At 37.3% G+C, this 19,022-nt stretch overlaps 1 protein-coding gene across 1 annotated transcript in view; it reads left to right on the plus strand.

Annotated features, from left to right (window-relative positions):
- The window catches only part of TANGO2 (transport and golgi organization 2 homolog), a 36,306-nt gene extending 20,398 nt beyond the window's left edge, over positions 1-15,908 (plus strand). The window contains exons 6-9 of the mRNA XM_082491827.1: positions 8,108-8,178; positions 11,070-11,223; positions 14,152-14,256; positions 15,740-15,908. Of these exons, the coding sequence (XP_082347953.1) occupies positions 8,108-8,178; positions 11,070-11,223; positions 14,152-14,256; positions 15,740-15,860 (451 nt within the window). The 3' untranslated portion in view covers positions 15,861-15,908. The remainder of the gene's footprint in view (positions 1-8,107; positions 8,179-11,069; positions 11,224-14,151; positions 14,257-15,739) is intronic.
- Positions 15,909-19,022: the final 3,114 nt, after the last annotated feature.

Raw genomic sequence — 19,022 nt, forward strand, 5'->3', positions numbered from 1 at the left:
CTGATTTAGGTAAATAGAATAGTCATAACGGCTGCTAGTATAATGATATTAAAGTAGACTCAATTGACATTATTTGTTAAGGCAATCATTCATGTCTTGTTTTTGTTTGTTTTATTCCTCCATGCAAGGCTGATAGGGAATTGTATGCTCAATTGAATAGTCTTTCTGTGGTGGTGAAGGCCCTAATTCCTTGCTCAGTATCACTCTGAAAGCTGTATGTATTGATTAACTTTTCCATTTTGATGTGTCCTTAGCCTTGGGTACTCTGATGAAATGAAATTCTTGGCAAGCTAATGATGCAGAGCAATTTCTATAAGATATGTAAACTTGTCATTTTAGGAAATTAGAAGTAGTCCTGAGAGAAATATAGTATATAAATGGAAGCTACTTTTCTTATGTAAATAGAAAATGTTATTGTAGTTGATGCTATTTTGTTGGGTCATGTTACTGTTCAAAGTAAAGATTGAAGACTATTCTTAACATGTTCTTCTATTGTGCAACAAATAGCGATTGGCTCTGTCAGAGTGGTGTGAAATGGAGAGGAAACTCAAATTGAAAGTGTAAATGAAGCCCTGTTGGGGAAGGGTATATCTGAGCACAGGATACTGCTGACTGTAAGGAGCACGTTTAGAGAGAGATTTACGATGTTTGAGTTTTCAGGTACACATTTTGGGAAAAAAAAACCCTCTTATCGTCTCTCTGTATTATGATGGCAGTATGCTAGATGATACAGGTGCAGTGATGTGCGAAGGAGAGCTGGAAGCCACCATACAGGTTGTAAAATCTTGTTTATTTCCACAGCTTTGTGTGACTTTATTTTAAACATGCATGGGTTTTGACACTTCCAGTGTAATCTGTTTGCTTTGTGGCATCTCATGATGTCAATTTAAATGCTATTCATTTTTTTTTTTCAATAAGAGTACTGTATTGGAAAAAATACTTGTACTTTTAGTTTTCTGATCTCTTCAGCTTATCTTCCTGTACCTGCTGAGTATGAAAGTCATGAATACTTATCCTGTTATGCTAAATGTACTTTTATGTTGAATGTATGGCATATGGCAAACAGTGTCTGTTTGGAGTCTTGTGTGGCTGCAAAATTAGCTTCTAAGAAGGCAGTATTGCTACTCCTCCAATTTTGACTATCAGTAGGTCTGGTTAGAGAGGAACAAGGTTATTGGAGGCTGGACTGATCTCGAAGAAAATGTCTGCTTAAGATGCAGAGCAATCTTCCTTCTTTCTCCCTTTGTGATCATATCTGAAGTAATATAGTGAGCTGCTTTTGTTGATGATTGAGACGGCATTTCTGTCTTGAGGAAACCTGTGTTTATGTCCAACAAATCTAGTTGCTACAGTTGCTCAGGTTTTCATGGGTATCTCAGACTCATTAGGGCTGTTGTGGCAGCATCTCACTTGCGTTCCATACTGCCAAGTGTGTAATACTGCCCTGAAGGACAAACTGAAGTGGCAGCTTCTTGTCACTCTCCCAGCAAGTTTAGAGTCTCTGACAGGTTGTCAGTTAGAGCCCGTATTCTTTATGTGCAATAAGATCCCTGTGTAATAGGAGTGAAACACTTTCTCCATGAGGAATAGATGAATTGTCCCTTACAAAACAAGTCAAATGGAAGGAGAAAAAGGCCTTTCATGGAAGCTTTTCTGCTCTCCGCTGTGACAGGCAGTTTTCAACCCCTCCAGGGGAAATGTAGTAAACTATAGCATCACCTGCATTGACTAATTTGGTAATGTATTGAAAAGAGAGATTATGTTCTGGAATATATTCTTCATTTGATTTGATTTGACCCTTGATGTGATGATGGATAGGACTGAGTTCCAGTTGAAAATGCAGATCCACAAAACAATGGAGTTAGAGTGTGTGGGGGGGAAATAGATAAACAAATATGAAAGATCTGTTTAAAAGTGTTTATATATATAAATTTTATATATACTTTATATATGTTTTCTTTTTTAATGTGGAAATCTACATCTGGCTAGTTATGTAGCAACATCATTGATGAAGTAAAAAAAGCAAACTGAAGAAAAGGTGTTTGGGTGAAGACTTAACTGATAGTTCAGGGCTTCATAACATTAGATCTTCACCTGAACAGTGTGACCAGGTTTTAGAAACATGGGTTGTCTTGTTCAGTATGGTTATCAAGACAAGGCTACGTGGGAGGGATTTGATTGCTCTCCAGAGGTTAGACTTAGGAGCCTTTCCAGTGAGCAGTGAGGTAGGGTCAGACTGCTGGTGTGGAAAGAATGTAGATGGGCAAGTTGTCATGATTGCTCTGTAAGCTCACTTACATTTCTTCTCATGCATTGTCTGTCCTAATACCACCTTCTACAGAGTACAGCTGTCTTGCAGCTTATGACTTCCTCATGAAAATGAGGTGTCCGGGTACTTTTCTAAAGTGTTCCATACTACCACCTTTGAAATAGTTCTGCATAGATTCTCAGTCATTTGCAAGTCTAATGAGATGGACAGTCCAATGTGAAGAGAAGGAAAACTGCTTCTGAAAAAACTTTATTTTTTGTCCTTCTGGTGTCAATTTCTGCCTGGCTCAAAAAAATTAGGACAACGCCAAAGAAACGTTCAGACACTGACAACAAAATCAGAGTAGTGTTTTAAAGCAGACTCTGTATGCTCTGAGTATCCAGCAGTATTCTTTTCACGATGTTATTTGATGGTAGGTGGTATATGTACAGAAAAGTTCAGGCTTTGTAGTTGGTGGTTTGGTGCTTGTTTTTTAGCTTCAGAACAGAAAGTTTTCTGATTAGTTCATGAACATTGAAGAAAAGAAAATTAATCTGTGAACCATACTATTCAGTTGAGACTACTGTTCAGCATTTCAAGCTGCTAATTTCACCTTTTCTCCTTGTGCAAAAAATACGTGCACATGTTATTCATTAAACAATCCCATGTCCTTGTTTGTGAAATACTCACCCTGTTGGAAGATTAGAGCTCAGCGCCCAGGGGAATGGTCACTTGGTGATAACCACACCCTGTGGAACTTTACTGCCTTGTTACTTTTTTTCTTTTCTTTTCTGTATGTATTTTTGTTGAGCATGACTTGGAGCCGTCTTGAATTTGAAGCAGGGCAAGGGTGCGAAAGGACATTGCTTATATTTCATCAGCATTAAGAAGTCATTCTGGCAAACTCTGGATGGCTTTCATGTTGCTGTGAAGCATCTATTATTACTGAGATTTATGCTGCCTAGAATATTTTCTAGACTATTTATTAGTGCTTACTTTTATAGTCATCACTCTAATTACGCCTTTATTAATTCTCCAGTGAAATCGGTGTCCATACTTGTAAAGCTGGGAGGGAAGAGAACCGAGTCCAGGCCAGGAGTTTGAGGCTCTTGCTGTGATCAAGCTTACAGTAATTTTTTTCATCTTGGCTTCTGCCTTTATGTTCAGTACTGAGTATCTGTAAACAGTAGGAAGAGAATAGGCAGAGCCAAATGATAAAAGAAAGAGTAGCTGACTGGCACACTGAACTAGATTTTGGAAGTATCCCCATTTCAGAAGTCTCTTGGAAGGCTTCAATCTTCTTTTTGACAGAAGACAGCAGCAGTGTTGCAGTGGAGGTAAGTGTAATGGAAAACACACATCTGGGGGAATGTGGAATGTAGAAACAATAAGATACAGATGTCCTGAATTAGTGACCCTGCAGTTTGTATGTATTCCCCATCTTTTTGTTAAACTCCAGGGGATCTTGTTACTGAATTTCTCAGTCCCGAGAATCTCTGAACAGATGCTACATGATAATATTCTTTCACATAAAAAGCCATTGCTAGAGGAAGTCAGTAGTGCCTACTTATTCAGCATGTGGTCTCATTTATGACAGCACTTGTCTTACATCTGTGTTCAAGGGCTTGCTTGGGCCATTTGTCTACCTTTCCATCTAAAAATCTGTCTTTTGAGACATTGGTGATAACAATTGCTCTGATCTTTTTTCTTCATAGACCTTCCACAGCAGATACGGTTCAACAATTTGAAAAGAGAGAATTTAATGCGCCAATAAAACAGTTTGTGTAATTGCCGTTGTCTTAACTGAAAAAAAAAAAAAAAAAAAAAAAAAAACAAAACCCACAACCCTATAATGACTTGATTTTTGTAGTATTTGCTTAATTCATAAAATTCTTGTAGTACATTTATAATTGCTACTGTAGGTTTATTTTTTTAATTACCCAAGTGTTAATGTTAAAATAGGTCATTAGCAGCCAACTTTTCTCCTGTTTGTTAACTTTGGTTTACTTGTTCTCCCTGTGCTTAGTCATTGTCTGTATTGTATTAATTCTTACTTGTGGATTATATTTTTCAAAGTACTGCTTGTTGCTTTTGAGGTACAATAGAAATTGTTTGCTCCATGAAACACACCAATTCAGTAACTTGAGGTGACCTAAAATACTTTATTCGCACATTGCTTTTTCTATGCCCCCATTCATGGAAAATGCCATGTGCCAGTGTTATGGGGATATGACTTCTGGTATCCTAGTTTGTGACTGGGGCCAAGAAGTCAGACTGGTCTATGAATGACAGCTCAGCTCAATGCTCTCCTTTTTCAGCTGCCAAGGGATTCCTTCTGGTATTAGTACTAACTGTGTGCCAATTCCAAATGTACCCATCGAAACCAGGCTTGTAGGAACCAGGCTTGTAGGAAGGTGTCTAACCCCAGGTGGGATAGACAGGCATCATACACGTTAACATCACTTTATGCTAGCCGTTAACTGGCCATAAAGATAACACAAAGAATGCTGAGGAGAGGAAAGACCTGACATTGCTAAAATGGCCAGCTGGTCCTAACCTAACATTAATAAACAAGGACTTGAGAACATTAAGTGTAACTTCAATTCAGTTTTCAGCCTGGGCCTAGACTTTGTTTATGTAACGCTTTTCAAGGGCCATAACATGCTTTGAGCAAGATAATTAACATCATCCTGTTTTCAAAGGTTTCGGGTTTTGAATAACTGAACTCAAACACCCAGATCTCCTCATAGAAGGTCTGTTGGTCCTTTGAACACCATTCCTTTTTTTACTCCTGGAAGGTCCCAGGCGTCTCAGATACGTAGCTTAGTATTTGCAGCCAAATAAAGTATGGCTCAGCTTCTCTGGCTATGTCAGGGTTTTCCTGTCCCCTTGAAGACCTGGCAGAATCCAGTTAAGGGAAGAATGTATTGGAGTCTTGTATTTGAAATTTTAGAAAATTTGCAATAGTGTCCATCTAACTTAAACGCAAAGTATCTTGGTAGCTTACTTGAAGGAGCTGGAAAAAAAGTCAAAGACTTCTCATTGTATCTGATGTGACTATAAAAATAGCTTCAGGAAATACATCTCTTGCTCACTTTTCTCATACAAATGTTTCTGCAGATGAGTATACTGGCAAAAAAAAATTGCTGAACCAGTATATAGGTGAATATTTCATTAGAGTTTTTTCCCACTCTTCGAGTAATTTATTTATAATACTTAAGCTTACTCAACAAAGAAAACATTGTGTGTCCGGTAAAAACAGCTTTTCTTTTGATTGCTATGTCTACCTGCTTGTGAACAGACTATACCTGTTTTCTGTGTAACTTCTAATTCAGAACTTGTTTGTACCTGAAGGATTCTCAAGAAATAGAAGGGAAGTTCAAGTTGTTACTAATAACTTTTTTTTTCTTCACGTACTTTTCAGCAGCACTTTCTCATATTTATTGAAAATGCTATATTCTCTGCCTCAGTGTGTTTAAAAATAATCCTTTAGAACTCCCTTTTGTCTCTGATTAAGAAAATACAACTCTTTTAACAGATTCTGTAAATGGGTCAAATACACAAGTTAATCTGTGGTAGTGGAACATAAATTTGCATTCCAAGAAATTAAGGCAATTCAAGAAAATCCTGCTCACTTACTGTGCTTTGCTTTGCTTCAACTGCTTTTGTTATCGACTATGTAGGTATTCCCAATGCAAATAATCCAAATAGGATAAAGAAACAAATGGCCTTTTTACTAACATGCTTTTTTTATTGTTATTGATGGATAAGAATATTTTTACTGAATCACACGCAGTGCATTGACATGAGAACTCTAGCAGAGACTAACAGAAATCTTCAGTGCATAAGAATTAGGGCCACAACAGGAAGGCAGTGATCAATATTCAGTGCCTTGCTGAAAGTAAAGCATAGTACTTGTCACGATTCCGATGTGGGCAATTGTCTGGAGAGTTGGGGTGGTCAATAGGGAGTCCTGAGATCAGTATAAGGTAAATTTGAACAAGGATCTTAATGTTGAAAAGAAAATCAAGGGTAAGGAAAATAAATGTCTTTTAAGCCACTAGAAGAAAGTCCAAAAAATGCCCCATTTCTTTTAATAATAGGTGAATTGTAAATTGAATAACTGAGAGCTGCTTATGTGATATTTAATAATAAAATCAACAATACACAAATATCACCTGTTATAATTACTGCCTTCTAACTATGCCAAAAAACTTGGATGTCTTTCTATAAGGTACCAGAAGTGTCTCATGGGTTTAGGAGGAGGAAGAGTTGTGTGCAGTAGAGGAAAGGCAGTTTTATTTTTGCTTTATGTGGGTTTTTTTTGGTTTTGGTTTTTTTTTTTTGTAATCCTCCTCTTGCCTCTTCTGACTTGTATAATTAATAAGTTAATGTTTCCCTCTGCATTTGGCTGTCTTGCAAAGGATGCTCTAGAATGTCTTTCAGAATGGCTTTTTAAGAAGAATGTAAACAGCTAAATCAAGACTGTTTTGCTTGTTATTAAGGTTTGAGTAGCGGATGCTAACTTATGCAGAGCAATTTAACTTCCAGTACATCATTAATGAGATTGCATTCTATATACTCTTATTTGCATCAAGGCACAGATATATCTTTCTATCTTAGGAAAAAATGAGGAGCTGGAAATGGTTTCTCTACTGTATGATGTTTTATGCTACTCAATCCAAATCCAATCTTAACTGCAAGTTTTGTGCGTGTTTGGTTGCTTGTTGTTTTTTTTTATTATTATTTTTTTTAATTCAAAAAGTCTCTCTGCTGCGTAAGGAGCTAGAGCTTGAGGGACAAATTAAAAGCTGAACTAGGCAGAATGTATTTGTTGGTAACTGGAATAATACTCTCTTCCACAAGTAAGAACAAGTAAATCACTAGAGTGAAATACAGAATTATATGATCTCATGGCTGTGTCCTGGCAAATTAAAAAAAAAAAAAAAAAAGGCAATCTGAGGAATCACTATTTCTTGTCAGTGGATGGGATTGAGGGTTGTTGAGAGTGAACCATCTCATGGCAATCCATTCCCCACCCTCCATTTCCCACACAATACATAAGGCTTATTTATGACTTACTTTATTTTTCTTTACTTATCAGTTGATTTGGTATTTGCGTTGTCAGTATCAGTACAACTACTTAAAAATCTCTGTTATTCAGATGTGCTGATATCTTCTCTGCCAAGTGAGAGTTATTTGCAATGTTGGAAGCTGTCTTTGAATGTTATGTGAGATCCCCTTGCTAAACTGTGCACAACAGAGAGTGAGTGCTGAAGCCAGAGAGGGTGCTTACAAGCAGTAACTACAATTATCTGAAAATGGCCTGAAAATACATATCTGTCACTTAAAGGACTCAACATGCCTTACAACATTGCCATAAGTGGGCCTAAAAATTTACTTCTGCCAGATAAAATAGCCCACAGTAGTCAGCCTCTTAGAATGCAGTAGCGATTCAAAAGAGATGATGGGAAAACATTACTTGCTGTGATGGATGGATTGTCCTTTTGTTTTAATGTGCCCCCTTCCCCCACGTAACTAAATCTCCAGTTATTCAAAGCCATACAGATTTTTGCTATTAAGCCTGGCTACTTTCCATGCAGCCGTTCTGCGTTTTTACTGAATTTTATTACAGTTATGCTTAAAAAAGATAATGGTGCTATTTGACAGTGCTACAGCTAATACAGTATTTTGAGAGGAGAGTAATAGAACTCATCAATTAATCTCTGGGCTGTGGTGTCATAGTAGTAACAGTGGGAGAAACATCTTGCTGTGTTTGAAGATTGCATGAAATTAGAGCGTAATCAAATATAGAAGCTGATGGGTTTTCAAGGAGAAATTCTTATTTATATTTTTCAGTACCACCAAAGGAGATGTAATTTGCTACTATGGAAACAAAGGAGAATCAGAACCTGTTTTCCTAAGTCCTGGTAGGTTTTCTTTAACAAGGTCTGAATTTTACTCTGTTATTTTAAGGGAGTCAGAATGTAGCTGTATTGCTCTAGTAATTTAGCTATTTAAGCATTGTCTTTATTAACTTATTCTTTGCATTCTTTAAAAAAAAAAAAAATGATTAAATGTCCTTAAATACATTTAAGTATTTACTAATAAATTTCAGTAAAGAATCAATAGTTCATTAAAAGTTTCTATCTATGTCAGCGTACCTACCTGCACTGCAGTTATTAGGATCCTCCCTAGGTGACCGTGACTGAAGTACAGAAGTCTGTCTTGAGGAATGACATTTTCAGAGGTTCGTGTACTTGATCCCAACTCTTCTTACCCAGCATTGTTAAGGGCATAGTGTGACTATGCTTCCGTAGGGACAAAGTTAGCTTAAAATTATTTAAAAATGTCTGTCTTATCAAGTGGCTTGATTTAACATATTTAAAATCTAGTCCTTTGCTAGCCGACTGCATAGATCAATATTCCAGATTCACGGAATTTTCAGAGTTGGAAGGGACCTCTAGAGATCATCTAGTCCAACTCCCCTGCTAAAGCAGGATTGCCCAGAGCACATCACTCAGGACTGCATCCAGGCGGGTCTTGAAAATCTCCAGGGAAGGGGACTCCACAACCTCCCTGGGCAGCCTGTGCCAGTGCTCTGTCACCCTCACCGTAAAGAACTGTTTCCGTGTATTTGAAAGGAACTTCCTATGTTCTAACTTGTGCCCATTGCCCCTCATCCTGTCACTTGGAACCACTGAAAAGAGCCTGGCTCCATCCTCCTTCAACCCACCCCTTAGATACTTGTATGCCATAATAAGGTCTCCCCTCAGCCTTCTCTTCTCCAGGCTAAAGAGTCCCAGCGCTCTCAGCCTTTCCTCATAAGGCAGATGCTCCAAGCCCTTAATCATCTTAGTTGCCCTTCACTGGACTCACTCCAGCAGTTCCCTGTCCCTCTTGAACTGGGGAGCCCAAAACTGGACACAGTATTCCAGTTGTGGCCTCACCAGTGCAGAGTAGAGGGGGAGAATGACCTCCCTCGACCTACTGGCCACACTCTTCCCTATGCAGCCCAGGATTCCATTGGCCTTTTTGGCAACAAGGGCACATTGCTGGGCCATGGATAATTTACTGTCTACATGGATAATTTACTGTCTACAGAATTCATCACCAAAAAGCCTATTTAAATGGACAAGGACACATAGAAGGCTCTGAGCAATGTAGCTGGTTGATAACAGTTAATGACAGTGGCTCATTTTGCCTGCTTAGGTTAATGGTCAAAATGTTGCTGCGAGTATGCAAATAGGTACTGTAGCAATTGCGGCATAAATTCTTGGAAATAGCTGTTAGATTTTGTACAGCTGCAAGCACAAAATAGGGTTTAATACAAACAAACAAAAAAAACCCTTAAAAATCTGGCCGCTTGTTGTAATGAGAAACTGAATCACAAATTTTAGGTATGTGCAGACTGTAGCAAAGGTAATGCTGGTCTCCACGCTTCAACATCATTTTCAGTGTACGTGCCTGTCTTTAGGGAGAGCCAAGGTTTGGTAATCTTTGTGCTTATTTGTTTGGATTGTGATGAGAAATATAGGGTAGCTCTAAAAAGAAAGCTCCTTCTTGTCATCAAATGTTGCTTTGCAGTGTTTTTCAAGACTGAAATCAGAGGCGAAACCAAATTATGATTAATATAGCTAAACTGGAAAAGAGTAGACTGCGAAAACTATATAATTCTGTTGTAGCTTTTTCATAGTTTAGTAAATGAGAGGTTAAAAGTAACTGCTGCAAATATGGATTAGAGTAAAACTGTCAACCAAAGTACTGTGTATTATTAGCAGCAGAGTCCTGAAGCACAGGCGAGTGTAAGATTCACGCCCGCTGTAGTCTCCTCTTTAGGAATGGGGCATGTGTTTTATAGCATACCTGCTGATAAAGGTTAGCTGGGGAAACACTTAAGTTGTATTAAAATTTGTGAAGTCTGTAACGACAGCTGCAAATCACCACAATACTATTTCCAATTAAATTGATTTATTCCCCCCTCCTGAACATTATTAAGCATGTAGATACTCTGCAGCTAGAAGTGGCCCACAGGGGCTGGTCTGTAAACACTTGATTGTTATTGCTTTTAAATTTTAAACTTATCACATAACCTCCTCGCCACAGATGTCATGAAATTAATGAAATGTAAAGCTTGAAGGGTTAAAGTTGCTTCACAGAAATAAACTCAACATCATGATTACGAGTTATTTTGTGCTTAGGTTATGTAATGCCCTCATGTTTCTTTCTACTAGTGCTGTGTTCTGGAGGAAAAAAAAAAAAGGCTTTGATATTTCACCCGATTTCACACCACATTGTGTTAATAACAGCGTCGAAAATCTTAAATTCAGCTAATTTTAGTAAGCTTAAAGAAATGGTGCTCTGAGTCGGTTGTTTTGGAGGGGTATTTTTGTGGTTGTATATTGGTTTTGTGGGTGTTTTTTCCCCCTAATAAAACAGTCAGAAATAGTGGTCCAGAAGAGTTGTTGAGAAATAGTTAGGTTATTTTATTATGAGTTAAACACCTAGGGGATTCTTACTATCTGAAAATGTGTTGTATTTATTGTATCACATTATATACATCTTTGATACATAGTTTAATGACCTAATTTATTTTTGAAGCAAAATGAAAACTGGCAATAGGATGAATAAGCAAATTATTGTAAGAGATTCACGATGAATTTGCTGCCAGCATTTGTTTCTGTCCCTTAGACCATGTGGGATAAGATAATTATGACGGGTTTTTTTGCATAGTACATATGTTAATTTTCTTTGCTCCGGAGCTTGGTAAGTTGCTTAGATGTGTTGGTTTTGTTTGTTTGTTTTTTTTTTTTATGTATAGGAATATATGGATTGAGTAATTCTTTGTTGGATACACCATGGAAGAAACTTCAATATGGGAAGCAGCTTTTCACAGAAGTGGTCAAGAGAAGTCAAGACCTTAGCAAAGACGACTTGGTGCAGGAGCTTCTTACAGTGATGAATAATCAAGAGCCGTAAGAACATGATAGCCAGAGTTTACTCAAAATGCAATATGACCAGTTTAAAAATTGCATGTAGAAACTACTTTGACAGAAAAGAAACTTTTGCCTTATATTAATTGACTAGAGCTGGCTAACGAAGGGCAAAAGTAGTGTTCTTTCTCTCCACAGAGACTGACTTTCAACAATATTGATTTTTTTTAAGCAGCAAACACAGTAAACATTATTACTGCGGTCTTAGTACTCCTGGACTGTACACTGATTTCTCTGTGCCCTTTTCTTTTACAGATTGCACTGCTCTTAGTAAGGGTAATGAGAGCAAGACAAGGGATGTGTAAGTTGCTTGCCGTAAGCTTTGTGGAAGCTCCCTGTAGGATAAGGTTCAGTTCCTTACTGCACACAGAGTAAGCACGTGTTTACACGCGCAGGTTCATGTTAGTAGCTGCTAGCTATTCTGTATTGCTGCCCAGAGTAGACACAGAAGGTAGAGAAGTAAGCTGTTTTCCAAGTAGAACCAGCTGCCTTCCTCAAAAGTGCAATTATTTTAGGCTAAGTGAGGGAAGGAGGCAAGGGAGTATTTGCACAGTTCAGCTGTAGGCCTCTGCTCAAGGAAGTTCCCAAGACATGAGTTTGAGTATCTAAGTGAGGTTCCTGCACTCACTCCTGGCTGCACAGTGGACCTGAGCCCGTAAGCTAGATGTTTACAAGTAGAGGAAATTGATACCTTTTAAATGTCTGGATGTGGAGCAGGGTAAAGCAGATTCTGCGGTCTAAATTCATAGCATTTCTCACCATCCAGTCGCTTTCATGTTTAGCCTGACTTTTACCTGTCTAGGGGGTGATTTGTGTTGAAGCAAAGCTGTTTCTGATACATAGATCCAGTTTCCTAACTTTATCAGTCAATTTTAATGCCAGCATTCACATCTGTGGCATTTTTCAGTGGTTCAAAATAAATGTTTACGTAAGAACTCACCCATCTGAACAATGAGTAGTAATTGGGAAGTCCACTAAGCTGTCTTAATTACCTTTTTCATTTGACATCCAATCAAGTGATTTTTTCAAAAAATTGTTATACTTTACCTTTTACTAGTAAAAAGACAAAGGTGTAAGATACAATACAGTCAAATGATCTTCCCTTAATGTTCAGTACTTCAGTATGATTTCATCTGAAATCATCCGACTCTAAAATGGAAATAATTACTTACAAAAAGCAGTATTTAAAACTAAGACTGTAATCTTTCCAAAGCACACTTCAAGATGAAATGATCTTTTCATAATAAATATGAACACGTGTATATGCACTAGCTTCAAACTTTCTTAAACTATCTTACTGCATATTAGTTTGTGATGACTTTGTGTGTGTTATAAGAATTAAGGGGGTAAAATGGTTGCTGGTGCAGTATGAGACACAAGCTGACAGTTCTCACGGGCTATTTGCCTTCCCTGGTACATTGTGGTATGCTCCAGCCACGCGCCCGACACAGGAGTGAGAAGAGCTTAGTTGCTCTATTGGCACTAGAATTGCACCTGTTATTGCTTCTCCCTGAAACACCCACAGGTCCTCTTCTCCACCACAACAACAAAGAAAATGATCCCAGTTAGATGTAAAGGTCAGTTACAGTATAACAAACTGCTCAGTCTCCTCTGCAGATCAGGATGAGCTCTGAAAATGGGATTGAATTGATCGGTCTGATTTGTTCTGCCCTATTCCCCAACATTCACTGTACAGCTGATAGGCTGCTGAATTATTGTTGCTGTATAGGCACAACTGGGTCTGTGCTAGGAGGCAGAAATGAGATCATTTCTTCAAGATGGAAGAAGCTTAAAAACCGCAAAACCTGCTATAATAATAGTTAAATTAGACTTTGATTAAAAAAAAAAATGGAATCTTTAATTATTGAAATGGGAGGCTGTACTTATGGCTAGCATTTGAGAATACGTCCTGGTGGTGTGAATGGGAAGTCAGGGATGTAGGGTTGCTGCAGTAACTTTTGTGACCTTAGTGTCTCTTCTGTGGGATGCTGATATTTCTGTAATTACAATAAATGAAAATTGACGTGCTTTATAAGAAAATTACGTTTCTAAATATCTTTCAAGCTTTGATAGGAATATATCAGGACTCTTTATCAGGGAGGGGAGCGATAAGATGAGGGGTAACGGTTTTAAACTGGAAGAGGGCAGATTTAGATTAGATATTAGGGAGAAATTCTTTCCTGTGAGGGTGGTGAGACACTGGCCCAGGTTGCCCAGAGAAGCTGTGGCTGCCCCAACCCTGGAGGTGTTCAAGGCCAGGCTGGATGAGGCTTTGAGCAACCTGGTCTAGCAAAGGTGTCCCTGCCCATTGCAGGGGGGGTGGAACTAGATGATCTTTAAGGTCCCTTCCAACCCAAACCATTCTGTGATTCTATGGTGTATCAAGAAGTTTGGGTGCAAGCTCACCTTGTCCTCTGCTGCATCTTCACAAACTTTATTTTAAGGATTGTCCTAGGTATTTTCAAGTATTCCAAACAAGATCAAAGGAAGCAGAGAGGTCTTTCTTTGACACTGAAAGAACTCCTGGAGTCTAACTGGAAAAATGCTGGTTTATGGGATGTGCCTCAAATTACTTGATCGTTAATGTTTTAATTGAAACTAAAATACAGAGAAGATTCTAAAATACAAAGAATAACAAGGAAAATGGAAAAACTTGTCAAGATATAAGAAAATTTCTTTAAGTGAGACAAAAATTCAAGCCTTTGAAAGAATCTCTGTGGGAAGGAGCTTACATGCTGTTTTATCTTTGGTTTTCCTCATATTTTAAACACAGTTCACACTTTTGTACTTTTTGAAAAGTGATTGTTACTTATCAATCACTCAGTCAACACAGCTTGGTTCAAGAGGGATGAATGTGTTAATTTTTTTGTTATTTATGACTTTAATACTTACCTTTTTTTTTTTTTTCAGTCAGTTACCAGACCCTGCAATTGAAGACCAAGGGAAGGATTATATACGTCCTATATTGAACAAGTATGCAGCTGTATGTGTGCGTTGCCCAGGTTATGGAACAAGGTAAAAAATTCATAGGCAGAAATAGTTGTGTACTGGATCAAAGCATATCTCAAATCAAAATTATGCTGCTGTAAGTTTTAACTCTGACCACCTTTAATTTTTATTTTATCGAAACAGGAAAGCTTTGAAATCGTGTTTTTAGCAGAAAACCACAATTATCTTCTATATCTGAGGAACTGCAGAACACATTTCTCTTCCAAGAGCAAGAATAATTTCATCTGCATAGCTAACTAACTTAGAGGTTTCTTTAGGCATGTAGTTGTAAGATGTAGCTGCTGCTTTCATACATTAAAAACCTATTACTCTTGTTTAAAAGAACATGTATTTCCACTTTTCCTGTAACTGATGTTGCTGTTTTTACTGAGATACTCTCACTTTCTGCTCACCGTTCTACCAAGGCTGCAAGAATAGAATAATGCAATGCATCTTGCATTTAATCCTCAGGGGGACAAAATTACAGGTGAAGCCAGTTGCTGCTGGTAGGGAATTCCTGCTCTAAACTACTGCCAGCAATTTTGTCAGATTAGTCTCTGGCGTAGTCAGCTGTAGCATTTCCACTGCAGAGATGTAAATTGATAACCAGAGAGCATTCCTTTCAGAAAAAGTATTTTAAGTTGGTATTCTGAGAAAGAAACCACTGCAAAAACTGAGTATATCTAGAAAATGTATTCAAAGAACACTGTAAATATGGAATAATGAGGACTTAAAATAGTAAAGAAGCATTTTCCTCCCCTTGCTTCACAGGTTGCAGTGTAGCTATTTCAAGGGAAACGGGGATAACTCTGTAGAAAGACTGACCTCTTACTGGTGAATTAACACTGTGTCAGGTCTTCCCTGCTACTGTAATTCTGTGCTCCCACTTATCACTTATCTTTCCCTTGGCGACATGGCTTAGTGAATAGAGATTGTTAATTAGGCCTCACGATGTTCTTCTGCGTAAACTAAGCACTTTTTTATATGAGCGAACAACTTTGAAATGACTTGGGGAAGGCCACCACACCAGGTTGGTGGAAGACTCTTCCTTTTGTCAGTCATCTCTCTCTGGCAGAGTACTGCAGTGTCCACAGGGAAATAACAGTTTACACATGGCAAAGTGACATTGATGCATGAAAGGAATCTGCTTTTCATGACAACAAACTTCCTCTTTGGAAAGTTCCTAGAGAGAGAAAAACTTGTTTTTATGCTACTTCTGAACGGAACGCCTGGCCCTAAAGAAAGTTAAACTTTTTCTCATACTCTCTGTAAATGAGCAGCTTTGTGCGTCAGCTGCTGCAAGCACAACAGGGAATTGGAACAGCGGAATGACAGAAGAAGGGACTGAAGGTGCCCATTTGAACTTGTCAGGATGATTTCTGCCCTGCTAGTGGGGTGGTGATGTGGTCAAGAAAAAAAATGAGCTAAAACCTTTGAGGATGAGGGATAGGACCCTGCAAATTTATATACTGGACACAAGGCTTAACCTTCTACCCTTATGTTGTTTCAGGACTAACACAGTGATTCTGATTGATTCGGAAGGACGGGTTACTTTCACAGAGCGCACCATGATCAATGCAGATGTCAACCAGTGGAAAACAAGCACCTATGAATTCAAACTGCACACTTAACAACTTTCCATTTGAATGGTTTGTAATAAAAGCAATGAGAGAACAAGCCATTAAGCTCCAGTAAATGTTTTATGCCAGCCTCCACAAGCTAAAAATAGCAAGGAAAGCAAAAGTTCATATAAACTGGTAGCATACACTATCTGTCTAACAAATCCTTTGGATAAAACAAAAAGAAGAAACTGATTTTACATTAAGTAGCAACTTATAATCAGAAATAAATTTTTTAATAGCACCCTGCCTCCAAGGCGAGGCCATCTTTGCCCAAGACAAAGTAATTGCTTTTTTTGTGGGTGTGGTTGGTTTGGCTTTTTTTTTTTTTGTCAAAGATGTTTTAGGTAGACTCTTAAACACATTTACAGTTCCAAGGAGGGGAAGCATTTGCTGCTTTTATTGTTCTGTGTGAAGGTTTTACCAAACTTTGCTTTCCCTTCAACATAATCTTTTAAGATTGTGTAGCTGCTGCAGATGTGTATTAAGTGAATATAAGTTATCTTTGCAGCATCTAGTGCTTTAGTGACGTTTCAACTGTTCAGCAGTGCCATGACGCAGTGTTCTGCCTGGGGCGGACAGAGCAGGGGGGATTCTTTACATTTGTTTTCCTATACAGCATTCTATCTTATTTCTAAAACATAATTTGAGAGTAGATGGGAAATTTAGTTCAGTCTTTTCAGTTTTACTGAAAAAAAATCATGGGAGCAGATTTGCTTATCTTTGACCGGAATAAAATTATTTGTATTGTGACATCTTGTTTCCTGACAGTCTAATTAGCAATATTGGTTTTCTTATTTTCTTCCCCAGCAGGCAGGTAAGATATAGGTATCTGCAAACACAAGCTGAATATGACGTTTACATTTATCAGCTGTTTTGTATGTGTGCAACTTTGGCTTCATTTCTTTATGGGTATAATATGTTAAAGTCTGGAGTGACTACTCATAGATTTTTAGTAAAAATAGCTATTTGTTGTAAGGTGACGTTATTGCAGTCTTATATTGCTGGAAAAAGTTGCGTATTAAGATGCACTTCCTATGTTCTAACATCTGTGAATTAAAAAGCTATTTAAATGCATGCTTTTTTCAATTATTCAGTGCCAGTGTAGGTGATAGAAGATTCTAGATAATACCAAGATATTTTAAAACCCTAAGTTATTTTGCTGCTATTGGTGTTCTGGTTTGACTTATTTTGGATGCTAAATATAAAGTTACTAATGGACCACTGCTATAATTTTTTTTTTCTAAATATCTGAATGTGTTCTTTTTACAAGCCTCTGATTATTAATTAATTATTACAAAGTAGCAAAATTTCTGATACTCTTCAAAGCTGTGCGGCTATTCTTCTGTACTCAAGCTTGTGTGTTCAGACACTCTCACTAGTATGTGTGTGTCTGTCTGTCTGTAACGGAGGCAGCAATAAATTAGACTTGCTATTGAGGTGAAGTACTGTGAAAGGCCATTCCCAGTTTTCTAATTGCCAGGAGATGCTAAAGCAGCATTTAGTCAATTATTTCCTTTGTATTTGAATATTTAAATAGCTTCTAGTTAGCAGGACTGCTTGCATGACTAGTCACAGGTTGTTGATTCAGTACTATATAAATGACTTTTTGACTACCTTGGCTGCAAGACGATCGATACAGTCTTGTTGGGTTGCATGTGGTTTCAAACTCAGAGCCTTCCAGACTGTCTTTCTGAGCTGGAAGAAATGGTTAGCCCTCTTTTATTTTTTGGTGACTGTTTAAACCACATGTTTGTATGAATAAAAATGTTATTGTTATTTTTTTGATGCAAAGAAATAGCCATAGCTGTCTTAAATTTGAATTTTACAAATGTGTATTTAAAAAGAAAACTCTGCTTTGATGGCTTGCTCTTACTGAGACTTTGCATAGTAATCTTTTTTATATCAAGAAAAAAATCGCTGGTGTATATTTGAACAAGACATTCTCTTTGAAGACATTACCTAAATGGCAATCAAAATGCTTGCATGCCGTTTCATACTAAAAGCATTCATAAACCTTAGTTTTTATAGTAGTCCTGTAATTACTAAAATTCATTCTTATTTTTTACATATAGGCAAAAGAAAAGCAAGTCAGAGCTTAGATATAAAAACAGATTGTGGTAATGTATTTTGCTTTGCTTGAATCAAAATTTTAAATCTGGGACTTGCTTTTTCTGACAATTAAACAGTAAAGAACTGAAACCTCTGATGTTATTTTTTATTATGTCGGAGTAGTTAAAGTGAGTCTTTTTAACTTCTTTTGAAGCTTTTGACAGTTTTGTCATTGGCTTCAGTGGAAACAGGATCAGGACTGCGGTGCAGGTATCAGCAAATGGTGCTTGTCCATAGAAATGATCAGGTATTCATGAAGTGGATAATTTTCTGTGTGCAAATTATAGTTGCAGTGAATCCACTGGAAAAAGTAAACTGTAGCTAAATTTAACAAAGAAAGCATTTTATTTTTATAAAAGTATTTTTAAGAACAAAAGAGGATTTTAAATACCAGTTTTAAAGGATATAAAGGCAAAAAGTGTATATAGGAAACTATTGCGTGGCTTTTTACTAAGTTTGCTTATATATAACATCTTTTCAAAGTCATAAATTTGCAACATGTTTTTGTTTCCTGTCTTTTCCATCAAAATGGTAGTGGAAGAAATTTTAAAATATCTGCAAAAACTCAATTCTATTTTTTTTGCTTAAAGTTGTATCATAATTGTTGTTTTTACATGTGTGTTCAAAACTAGAATTGGAATAAAGTCCATCTGGTGACCAATCTTCGTCAACTTCAATAGATTGTGCATTTTTGCACATATGTTTATGTTAATTTGACCGTAATTTTGTGTGATAAAATGAAGTAAAATCTTTCATGAGGTATTAGAAATGAAAGAGCTTTAAGTTAGGTCCATTTCTGGTACTTAATTCCTTTTTAAGAGTGCTGTATTTTTCAGGGGTGTGTGTTTTTTTGTTTTGTGTGTTAGAGTGTTTTTTCTATGCTCTTGCATGGTTATAATTCTCTTATCCAGGTAAGAAATTGGAAAATATTTCTTCAAAGCTAGTAATCCAGGTTTGGGGGCATTTTGCTTTGTTTTCCAGGTTAGTAAACAGAATGTATTGGTTGGAATGTTCCCAGGCCAAGTATCACCGTAATGAACTCTCTGAAATACTGTCCAACTT

This window comes from Vanellus vanellus (genome assembly GCF_965231255.1).
Source record: "Vanellus vanellus genome assembly, chromosome: 16".
NCBI lineage: Eukaryota > Metazoa > Chordata > Aves > Charadriiformes > Charadriidae > Vanellus > Vanellus vanellus.